This window comes from Micromesistius poutassou (genome assembly GCF_964030765.1).
Source record: "Micromesistius poutassou genome assembly, contig: SCAFFOLD_5435, whole genome shotgun sequence".
Classification (NCBI taxonomy): Eukaryota; Metazoa; Chordata; class Actinopteri; order Gadiformes; family Gadidae; genus Micromesistius; species Micromesistius poutassou.
Window position 1 is genome coordinate 1 of NW_028179187.1, and position 12,500 is coordinate 12,500.

The window sequence follows — 12,500 nt, forward strand, 5'->3', positions numbered from 1 at the left end:
TACTCCATCGCCGACCTGCAACAGGTAACTTAGTTGAGTTGATTTGTATTTATTTTCGTGCCACATCTGTACACCACATTGCATACAATGCCACGAGTTTAAAAACTGCAAAAAAAACAAAACCAAAGTTGTCATCTTCGTTTGTACATTGACATTGCATAAGAGACTATACAGGTACTATGACACCTGCAACAGGTAATGACAGCGGAGAAGAAATACAGACATTCAACTTTATTTGTATGGTCCTTTATAGTCAGGTACAGTCACGCACGCGCACACACACACACGCACACCGCAATTAGCAAGGAAGATATCTTGAGAAGGAATGCACCAGGGTTGGTACATTAAAGATATATCTATATATATATAATAATTAAAGTCCAAAGGTGTAACATTTCAATGCCTCGTATCGTAAAGAAGGACCTGGACATATCTGTAGACAATGCTGATCGATAGGGATTTAAATAATGTCATCAATGAAATCACATCTTATTACTGATATATTCTGCAAAAATAATTCTGAAATTGAATTTGAGAAGACTCCCTCCAACCAACTGGGAGGATTATTATTGTTATTATCACCATACTCGATGTGACACAAAACAAAAATCTTTATCATTAATATTGAAAATCAGGATATTACGAAACATACGGCAATTGACCCTGACCAAAGCAACTGTCACTACTTGGCCTGGGCAATAAAACAATAACTGATCGTATCGTGATAGACTTTAGATCAATATCAATATAAAACATGTTCAATATATATATCGATAAGAGACTGGACCTCTGAATCTAGCAGCTGGGTTTGTTACACAAACACGCTTCAATACTTATCTACAATATGTGTTTTTCACTGTTGTGTTGAAGCGTTGGAGTATTGATCAATGAAGAACAGTGGAAGGTCATGTTAAGAGTTAAACAGAAGTGTTTAAATCCAGCATGGTGGTTCCTAGTCTTTTTAGGGTCATTGAAATGATCAATAGTCATCGACAGCGATCAATATCATCTTGCTTCTGGAAACATTGGTACCCGAAGCTTGTATGTGTTTTAAATGTGTTTGTATTATAATTGTTGATGCCTCATCTGCATCCTTCTCAAAAGTTTTGTATTGTTTTATATTCTCTCTGTCTGTCTGTCTCTCTCTGTCTGTCTGTCTGTCTGTCTGTCTGTCTGTCTGTCTGTCTGTCTGTCTCGCGCTCTCTCTCTCTCTCTCACTCATACTCTCTCTCTGTGTCTCTCTCTCTGTGTCTGTCTGTCTCTCTATCTCTGTCTGTCTCTCTCTCTGTGTCTCTCTCCCTCTCCCTCTGTCTGTCTGTCTCTCTATCTCTCTGTCTCTCTCTCTCTCTCTCCCCTCCCCCCCCCCTCCCAGGTCATAGACGGTAAGCTGGCGCCCTTCCTGTCCAAGGTCATCAAGTTCGCCAGCGCCCACGTCTTCAGCTGTAGCCTCTGTCAGGAGAAGGGCTTCATCTGTGAGCTCTGCAAGGACGGCCAGGTCATCTACCCCTTCCAGGAGAGCGCCACCAAGAGGTACCGATGCGTACGCGCACGCACTCTCGCGTGACTGGAACTGCCCCGGGCGCTGTGGATTTAAGCAATCTCACGCGAGATGGCGTTCTGGAATGTCATTATTGGTACGCGAAGCACAGCCGTTGAAGTCCTGTGCTTCAAGTACCGATAATGACATTCAAGAACGCCGTTGAGTGTGAGATTGCGATTCAATAACACAAACCGTCTTCATTATCGACAATATTGTCAAATGTTTTCTAATTAATTTGCCCTCAAATTCAAGCTTTCTGCCCGGGTTCATCTCCATCAGAAAATAGTTCTGTAACAGTTGAACGTTGTTATGGAAACTGGGCTCATGAAAGTAGTTTCGGCTAGTTAGCGTAGTGATACTTTCTGTAATTAGTCTCTCTCTCTCTCTCTCTCTCTCTCTCTCTCTCTCTCTCTCTCTCTCTCTCTCTCTCTCTCTCTCTCTCTCTCTCTCTCTCGCTCTCTCAGGTGTAAAGGCTGTGACGCTGTGTTCCACGCCGAGTGCCACCAGAAGGCCCAGCCGTGCCCGCGCTGCGTGCGCCGCGAGATGCACACCCGGCACTCGGCCTTCTGGGCGAGCGAGGACGACGACGACGACCCCCCCGACTGTTACCAGAACACCTGAGACCCCCCCCCCCCACAGCAGAAGCCCACTGCATTCTGGGATGCCGATTTCAAAGAAAAAATCGGATCGGATTCCGAAACAAAAAGGGAGTTAGCTTTTTTTGGGGCTAACGCTAACGCCGCGAGGCTAACGCGCTACGTAGCAGGGTTAGCTTTTTTTTTGCGATTTCTAGCGTCGCCGCGTCGGTTTTGGACGGCGACGACGACGGCGACCGACCGACCGAATTTATAACGGTCGCGTCCGAACTGACGTATTTCCGAGGCGTGTCGGAATTATTTTTTTTTTTTGGAATTGCGGACATTGCCGATTTCTAAACGTACACACACACACACACTTGAGTAACAGTGTGTAAGCTCCGCCCACGGCTGCTGTAGGCTAGCATTAGTAGGTTGTTTAAAGGTCCCCGTGACGGTGCCACCAGGTGTGACTGTGATTGGCCGTTACGAGACGTTTTGGAAATCAGCCTCTTGTGACATCACAGGTGGGCGTGTCCACCTAGATGTGTGACGGACAGATGAGCGTAACGTTTGCTACGGTCCACCAGGTAGGCTGGTGGACTGATCTATCACAGCACACGTCTAGACGGACACGCCCACCTGTGATGTCATAAGGGGCAGATTTTCAAAACGGCTCGTGACGGCCAATCACAGTCACACCTGGTGGCGCGTCACGTGACCTTGAACTGACACACAGCACAATGACTATCGGAACACATGATGGAGGTGCTAGCTCGAGTCAGAGTACACACACACACACACACACACACACACACACACACACACACACACACACACACACACACACACACACACACACACACACACACACACACACACACACACACACACACACACACACACGAGGAAGAAGCAGTGAGCGTCGATGCTATATGCTAAACAGAGAGAAACAGACTTTTTGTTTTTCAAAAAGAGAATATGATAAATAAATGATTATACACGTTATAACCGTCCTCAGTCCACTTGATTAGCGGAAGATACAAGCCTAAGCTAACTCACTATTGGTTTTCATGTTTAATAACGGTGAAACAATGTCATATGCAATATAACGCGTCCCTATCCCTCGGTGCATTTCCATCCCTGTGTTTAAGGCCAGTATTTATTGTATTTTATTTTTATTTCTTATTTTTATTTTTATTTCGACTTTATTTCTTCATCACCAGAACGTCCATTCTGCCTTTTTTTTTTTTTTCCTGTTACTGTAAATTATTTATTATTTATTTTAATAAATGGTAGTAAAAATGTCTGATTAAATGTACATTTGTTCATTTTTTTTTGAAGTGTACCTCATTACACGCAAGCAGGACAAGCAGAGAGGGTAGTCTCGTCGTCACGCAAGCAGTGTGCACTTCAGTAGAATATAAAGACAAATATAGACTATGTTTAAGCAATAGATCACGACAGTCAGTGGTATGTTCTCATTATACCACAGTTAAGGGGTGTTGTCCGACGACACCCTTAACTGTGGTATAATGAGCATATACCACTGACCGAAGTGATCTATTGCTTTTATAAAACGGTTACATAAGTATGGCGAAATGAAAGTCATAGACACCCTCAATTTTGAAAAAGCTAGAAAGTCTGAAAAGCATTTATATATTTATATATATATCTACTACCACTAGGGGGAGTAAAGCTATACGCTGAAGCAACACTCATCTCTTCTGTTTAGTTCAGCATCTCAATCTTATTAAGGCACGCTCCCTTCCATTTAATCTTTACTGCTTATTTATCTACCTTGCCATTATTTAGGCAGTTCTGTCTCTGTGTGTGTGTGTGTGTGTCTCTCTCTCTCGCTCTCTCTCTCTACCTCTACCTCTCTCTCTCTCTTTTCTCAGGCTTTTTTTAAATACCTTTTTTTTAAGACAATTATAAACTATATTAAATTGGTGCGCAGCGCTACATACTCACAACAAATAAATAAAACTAAAGAAAGGGGAAAATAAAAGGTTACCAAGCAGTATCGACGTGACGTCAGAAAGAGGCTCCACCAATGGGGAGCGAGGACCGGCCGTCCAATCAGAACCGTATGAGTCACACGTCGGCTTTCCACAGTACGTTTATTTTGATAGACAAATATATAAGATATTAAATTGTATGAATCGTTATATTCACAATAAATAAACAACAAAAAAATAATAATAATAAAGGAGAAAGAAATAATACGTTACCAAACGTCTTCCTGTCGGCGTGACGTCAGAAAGAGGCTCAACCTATGGGGAGCGAGGACCGGCCGACCAATCGGAACCGCAGGAGTCACACATCCGCCTTCAGCTGCACGTCCTCCTGGCTTCTCTTCGTACTTCGTGAACGAAGTAAGTATTTTGTGTTTTTACGCTTTTATTTCGTAAGTGTTTGCCTGTGTTAGACACTTTTTTTCCCCCAACATGTTTCACTATGTGATCGTTGCAGCTCGTTTGATCATCCTATCGCGGCTGCATAACAGATAAATTCGCTATTTACTTCGGGCTCTTGCCCACTTGTTATTGGTGCCAACGCACGTTGTTTCCACAACATTAAACTCTACGTGCCCATCTGTTTTCAAGAGCCAAAAGCGACCAGGTGTAACCCCTGGAACGAATTCTGTAAAACTGTGGACGTTATCGTGAACTCGTGCTATCGCGATAACACCGCGGTCCATGGTTCGGGTCACCTGCATCCGCGTCAATAATGACACGATAGCCGTCAACAAAATGTATATTAATTACTTTATGCTTGTATTATCGTATTACTTTATAATCAATACGAACTCATTTGTATAATCGAACCAATGCTGAACTTTTACATACAATACGTTTGCTCCAGTAAAGTTTTAATATTGCTCGGCAGGTGAGCTCGCCATGGCATCGCGAGAAGGTCCCCGGGCCTCCGGAACGGACGGCAGCGACTTCAAGCATCGCGAGAGAGTGGCCGCCCACTACCAGATGAGGTGGGTGTCGTGTGACGACCTCTGGAAGGTCACCGGACGGCTCTGAGGACCGCTTTGACAGCACTTTGCTGTTTGTCCTGCTTTTTGTTGTTTAGGGATAACTATGTATGGGATGGTCGGCTAAAGGTGCTTATACTGGTCCAACCACGTTTTAATTATTTGGCCGAGATGCCAGGTTAATAGTTGTTGCTGTGTATATGGAAACATATGGAAATCTGCAATGATTTTTGCTCAAATAGCCCCCTCTTGTTGTGTTAAAAAATTAGGCAGTAGGCCAGCAATTGACATCCATTATATTCAAATCGAGTTTTTAGCAACTCCCAATAGCCGTATCTTTGTTTTGTCCAACAAAAGTAAGTTTAAGCTTAAGTTTGTTACGTTCTATGTCCTGGCACTTAATGTACGCACTTATTGTGTGTCGTACTTTGTTATAGTACTCAGTTGTGTAGCATCTTACCCTAGCTATCTCTGTTGTACACGGGGAATGGGTTAACCTAGTGATGGTTAGTGTATACAGGGAACGGGTTAACCTAGTGATGGTTAGTGTATACGGGGACCGGGTTAACCTAGTGATGGTTAGTGCTTGACTCTTGGTTCTATGAACATCCTCACTGTACCCACAGAGATATATCGTTGTTTCTCTTCTTCTGACGAATGTACTTATTGTAAGTCTCTTAGGATAAAAGCGTTCTGCTGAACGCCCTGAATGTTATGTAATGTAAATAGTTACAAACTAGGTCGTTTTTTTCCCCAAATGAACAAATCATCAAGTTCAGATTTAGTGCTGACGCTCACAGACTATTCTTTATTCTTAGTGCAGGGCAACGTTTCCATAAGTAGCCTTGCTGAGTGTAGTAGGGAGTGTTTTTAAACGTGTTATCGGCACCCAGACGTTCCCGTCTGTATCCCTGCTGTGTGAATGTATCTAGAACGCAGATTAACTTGGCTCAGGGAGGTAGAGCGGGTTGACTTGTAACCTGAAGGTTGCTGGTTCGATCCCCGGCTCCTCCTCCTCCTAGCCGAGTGCCGAGGTGTCCCTGAGCGAGACGCCCTCACCCTGACTGCTCCCTGACCGGCCGGCTGTCGCCCTGAGGGGTCCACTTCGCCGTCAGTGTGTGAGTGTGTGTTGTGAGTTGCTTTGGATAAAAGCGTCTGCTAAACGCTCTAAATCTAAAGGTAAATGTCTTCCAATGAGCCAGTCCATTGCAACCGCTGGTGGGTTTGTTATTGCTGCGACCCATTGCGCATTTTGGTGCGAAATGCTTTTGGTTGGAACCGAGTACCTCTAGGCGTCCACAAGCAGCATGTGCCATACTTAAACCCTGCCTTCATAACCTCCTAACTATCTTAAGTCCAATTCTAAGTCACTTTGGCTAAAAGCCGCTGCTACGTGACTGGAGTTGGCTGTGAATCGCTTTTGTTCATGCATTTAACACAACAGTCACAGTCGGATTGAAATTGCGTTTCCCCGTTACTCCAAATGTTTAAGTCATATTTTTTTACAACACAACATATAACATAATAGTGCACAAAGACGACAACAGATAAACACAACATATACAGACAGTGGGCGTATGCATTATACAGAATATTCAGTGTGCCGGCGTTGAGTTAATTTTGAGGTATGTTATTGAGGTGCATTCATAGTTAAAGGTGCCATGCCGTGCCACCAGGTGTGGTGTGATTAGCCATTTTGGAAATCTGCCCCTTATGACATCACAAGGGGCAGAAAGTGGGCGTGTCCTCCTAGACGTTCGCCGGATAGATCGGTCCACCAGCCGTACCCGGTGGACCGTAGCAAACGTTAGCTCATCTATCCGTCACACATGTAAGTGGACACACCCACCTGTGATGTCATAAGGGGCAGATTTCCAAAACGGCTTGTAACGGCCAATCACAGTCACAGCTGGTGGCGCGTCACGGGACCTCTTTAAGTGCAGAATAGCAGCATGGAGGTACACATGTATGTAAACATGTATGTTATTGTGCATATAAAGAGCATAGTACAGACATGAAGTTTAGCTTATTTAAACATGGGTTATTTTTAACATGGGTCTCTCATTGCGTGTTCCCATTCTACTCCACTGGTATGGTCCTGGTCCGGGTCCGTACTGGTCCGTACTGGTCCGTACTGGTCCGTACTGGTCCGTGCTGGTCCGTGCTGGTCCGTACTGGTCTGTACTGGTCCGTACTGGTCCGTGCTGGTCCGTACTGGTCCGTACTGGTCCGTACTGGTCTGTGCTGGTCCGTACTGGTCTGTACTGGTCCGTACTGGTCCGTGCTGGTCCGTACTGGTCTGTGCTGGTCCGTGCTGGTCTGTGCTGGTCCGTGCTGGTCCGTACTGGTCCGTACTGGTCTGTACTGGTCTGTGCTGGTCTGTGCTGGTCTGTGCTGGTCCGTACTGGTCCGTGTTGGTCCGTGTTGGTCCGTGCTGGTCTGTACTGGTCTGTACTGGGCGATAACGGGCTCTGCTTCTGTCTGTCCCTCCGCAGTGTGGCGCTGAAGTCTGAAGTCCGCAAGCTGAACATCGTCCACGCCCTCATCTGGCTCCTGATGGCCGCCCAGGTAACCACGCCCCCTTTTGGGTCCTCGGGGGGGAAAAAAGGAGCAGCTAGCTTGATTTGGACGTTAGCCGAAAGTAGCCACTAGCTTGATTTCGATGCTAGCCGAAGTAGCAGCTAGCTTGATTTGGACGCTAGCCGAAGTAGCAGCTAGCTTGATTTGGACGCTAGCCAAAAGTAGCAGCTAGCTTAAACTGAAGATCGCCCGTGGTTGTCGGTCGTCCAGGCAGGGTTTACGTTGTCCGATAATTACCTGACATCGGCCGGGGAAAAAAAATGAAATGTCCGACAAAGTTTAATCTCTCAGATCAAATTGTCAGACTTGAAATTTGCATATAATCAGTCTAAATAATAGTCTGCTGAAACCGCTCCTCTTATCGATGCCATAAGCCCTTTTTTTCTGAATTAAATCATCACAACGATTTGTTTCAATTTAAACTAAAATGTGGATTTTGCGATTCTGATACATTCCGTTCCCCCATGTACAGCGCGGAGTGGGTTACACGGCCTGATTACGTCATTCTTTAAGCTGCGTCGCCTAATAAAGGAGCGATAATGGGACATTTGACTCAGCATATCATCAAAATGTCCGCAAAACGACACCTCTGCAGGTCACTTTGACCGCCACCGTTTTTTCCTAGCGGAAACGCTGCGTCCAGGAAAGAAGAAGGGATTATGTTTCAAAGACGGAACACAGTCTGTTCTCTGACTGCACTGGCTGTGACAGCATGTCATCCCCTTTTAGATTGTAATCGATACATAGTAATGACGTGTCCGTGGTGGTGCAATGCTTCCTGTTACTGCTAACATAGCGTAATACACTGCCACGTTCTCCTACAGCTGGATAAGTAACGTGTGTGTGTGTGTGTATAAGTTGTTAGCGTCCAAAACCAAGCTATCTGCCAGCATTCAATCGCCAACCCCCCTCCCTCTCACTCTCCTCCTCCCTCTCCTCCTCCCTTCCTCCTCCTCCTCCCACCCTCTCTCCCCGCCCTCCCTCTGTCTCTCTCCCTCTCCCTCCCTCCCTCTTTCCTCCCTCCTCCCTCTCTCCTCCTCCCTCCCTCTCTCCCTCTCCTCCTCCTCCTCTCTCCTCCTCCTCCCCACCTCTCTCCATCCCCCTCCCTCCTCCCTCCCCCTCCCCCCCCCCAGGTGACGGTGTCCCACCTGGGCCTGGTGTCCCACCGCGTGGTGGCCCAGCCCTACCAGTGGGAGTACCCCTACCTCCTGAGCGCCGTGCCCTGTGCGCTCAGCCTGCTGGCCCTCCCCCGCAACAACATCAGCTACCTGGTGCTCGCCATGATCAGCGCCGGGCTGTTCAGCGTGGCGCCGCTCCTCTACGGCGCCATGGAGATGTTCCCCGTGGCGCAGCAGCTCTACCGCCACGGCAAGGCCTACCGCTTCGTGTTCGGCGTGCCGGCCGTCACCGTGCTGTACCTGGCGGTGGTGGTGGCGGCGCAGGTGCACGGCTGGCAGATCTACTACAGCAAGCGGCTGCTGGACCAGTGGTTCACCAGCACGCAGGACAAGAAGAAGAAGTAGTAGTAGGGGCGTACAGGTTTTTTCGGGGGGGGGGGGGGGGGGGGTTGGGTGGGCGGGACGTACGTTGTTGTTGTTTTTTTTGGGGGGGGGGGACTTCCTGTTGGGGGAGGGAGGGACATCCTGTTAACGAGTAACGGGAAGTCCCGCCCTCCCCCGTTTGAGGGGTGGTTTTTGCAGGGGAGGGCGGGACGTCCTGTTGGCGGGACTTCCTGTTTTTAAAAAGATGGACTGATGATGATGATGAAGATGATGATGATGATGATGAAGGACACCGGACTGATTCGGCCGGTCGGAGCCTCAAATTTTCCCCGGCCTTTTTTTTTTTTTTTTTTCTATTTTGTATTTATGAATCCGTCTACGTCTTTTTCGTTTTTCCGCTGTCTGACAGAAACGAGGTTTTCGGTTTTCCGACACAACGTGAAGTGGCCGGACTGAAACCCCACCTCTCATCTGGGACGTTAATAAAGGCAGTCTGGTCGTCACCTCTGCGTGTTGTTCCGTCTCTGATCCGGTCTTAAGTGTGTCGATTAAAATGTGAACCTAGACTCAGGTTTAGGGTTAGCTGTTGATCCAATTCACCTTTATTTCACCACGTATACAAGATGCTGGGAATTTGACTCTGTCTTCTCCAATGCAGGCAACAACATCACAAAATAAATCAAAAACAACAACGCATATGACAAGGACAGACAGTACCAATATGAGCAATAAATATGAATGGAGATGGTGCAAAACTGTAACGTAGTCCTGTTGTAAAGTTGAACCCCGAGTTTCAGAAACCACGGGGGTTATGTTTAAATCCTACTTTTAGATCTTGGTTTAAACGTCTCCACTCACCCAATGAGAGACGCACAGATTTACAAGCTTGGAGATTACACATCTTACGTGCAAATATGTTTCAATGAGTTACTGAAAGCAGTGGTCTGAAATGGGATCAATTAATAGTTTTTAAAACCTATGTTTTGCAAAGCTGTACATGTCTTAAAGATAATGATGTGGATGTTTCCAACATTCTCATGTTTTTTTTTACATTTCTCACAGTGCAAATATTTTTTAATGAGTTTCTGAAAGTGTTAAGATGGGATATATGTAATTATAATTTGTAAGCACATGTTGCAAATATAACAACAAAAAAAACGGATGCATGATTGTGGACTATATGGAAATAATACAATTCCAGGTCTTCTGGAAATGTTTTTGGTCGCTGTGTCATAATTCAGCTTAATATTTAATATATTGTTGCTTAAGGCACATTAACGGGAAAATGTCAAACTGGCACTGCATGTTGAAAAGGTTGCTGACCCCTGATATAAACTAAATAAAATCACTGTAGTAAAAAGCTTTTACATATAGTATAATTATATATAAAAGCACTTTATGTATAGCAAAAAGCTTTTATATAAATATAAATACATGAAAAAGGGTTTATCTATGCATTAAAGTGCTTTTATATATAGTATCACTATATGTAAAAGCACTATGTATAGTAAAAAGCTTTTATATATTGTACAACTATATATAAACCTTATTCACCGTGTTATCTTCATTTTAGGGGCACAATAGGTTTTGTGGCTCCGGGTTATTTGATATGGTGGGAGAGGGACCGCAAACGTGTCTGGGTATTGAACGTCGCAGAGCCGTTGGGTTCACTAATTAACGACCGAGGCGTGTTGTCTTTGAACGTCTCTTCGGCTCCCGGCAGTCAGCTTGACCAGCTGTCAATCAACACGGAGGTAAGCGCAAAGCAGGGTCAATTAAGGTAACCATGGAAACACTCCTATCTCCTATGACGTTCGCTTGGTTAAAGTTAATTTAATCCATTAAGATTTTACCATAATAAGCTGTTAAATTGTTTTTGGGGGGGCGAGAGTCAAGTTTGAAGTAACGTTTTATTTCTTCTGCGGCTGCTCAATTTAGTTTATAGCAACATAAATAAATATAACAGGATACACATTTAGTATCGAGGCTGGCTTTCCAAAACCAGCACGACAGACAATCGAAATCAATCGCAACTTTTAAATCTTTATTGACATTGTTTCACATTGGTTCACGGACAACATTGTTTCTAAGACCCCCACGTAGTCCATGCCATCCCTGGTAAATACAGATTTAAATGTGAGTTCAAATCGCTAAACTGAGATTTACTAATCCATGATTAAAAGGTGGCAAAACAGCTCCGATTAGTTTTAAATGTAGACTACATTCATATGTTTTAAACCTGGATATACTCAACTCTGATTACATGTACGCTTAGATTAATGTAAACCTTGTTGGTGTTAATAAAATAAAAAAATCATCAATGACAATATTTACGTGGTATTTTTTCCCCAAAAAACTCACTTAACCCAGAAGACATCACATGACATGCCAGATAAATCGTGTTATAATACAGAATACATTGCCGGGCACCATAATAACAGAAAGATGAGCAAGTCAGAGAACAACCATCTCCAACTTATTGGTAAGGTCAAAAACGAACTTTATACGATTTCTAACACACATAGTAACACACATTGCATATTGAAGCCCATTATAAATATTTCCATAATTATTACAAAAAATATAGGCTATATATATAATGTGATAGATTGTAAATCATCCTAATCAGATATAACCGCTTTTACGTTGATTCATCTTAATTAATTAATTCTCTTTCAGCAAACCAAACACCTGATCAAACACCTGACTCTAAACCGCCAAGAACCAGCGAGCAACGCAAACACACACACACACACACACACACACACACACACACACACACACACACACACACACACACACACACACGTTTAAATATCTCCCACTACCATTTATATAAACACACAACACAAGACTTCCATAATTGGTCATTGATTTATAATCCATCACTATTATATTTACTTTACATTACTTTGGTCTTACCATTATATTATTATTATTATCAAATATATATTATAGATGATATTATACTAGCTAGTATATATATATATATATATATATATATATATATATAAATAATCGTATTATAGATAATTATTATAGATAATTATAAACTATTATCACACGGCTCTTCTCAACGCGGTGCAACGCTCCGCTAACCCTAATAATAAGTATATTATATAATTACTTATATTAATAATGGAGCATATAACGACCGCTTGTCAAGGAGAGCGGATTTATTTTTCCCACGTCTCTCGTATCGCTCCGCGAGTAGTCCGCTAACTCATCAACCCCGGCGTGCTCGGTTGCTAAGCGACGTCAACGTCTTGGGCGGACTGTTTCTCTGCTGCTCAACACCACGAATGGTAACAAAT

General features: G+C 44.2%; 2 protein-coding genes across 2 annotated transcripts; both read left to right on the forward strand.

Moving 5' to 3' along the window:
* Positions 1 to 3: 3 nt before the first annotated feature.
* On the forward strand, positions 4 to 2,751 carry LOC311373046 (pleckstrin homology domain-containing family M member 3-like; the record flags this gene model as incomplete). Its single annotated transcript, XM_084489902.1, has 3 exons — positions 4 to 24; positions 1,373 to 1,530; positions 2,005 to 2,751. Coding segments are annotated over 3 exons (336 nt in total), but the record flags the coding sequence as incomplete, so codon positions are not given.
* Positions 2,752 to 4,426: 1,675 nt separating this feature from the next.
* Positions 4,427 to 9,245, forward strand: LOC311373044 (protein jagunal homolog 1-B-like). Its single transcript, XM_084489901.1, has 4 exons — positions 4,427 to 4,493; positions 5,008 to 5,107; positions 7,600 to 7,672; positions 8,818 to 9,245. Exons 2-4 carry the CDS (start codon positions 5,019 to 5,021, stop codon positions 9,205 to 9,207), a joined length of 552 nt encoding a protein of 183 aa, XP_084346027.1. The 5' UTR covers positions 4,427 to 4,493; positions 5,008 to 5,018; the 3' UTR covers positions 9,208 to 9,245.
* Positions 9,246 to 12,500: the final 3,255 nt, after the last annotated feature.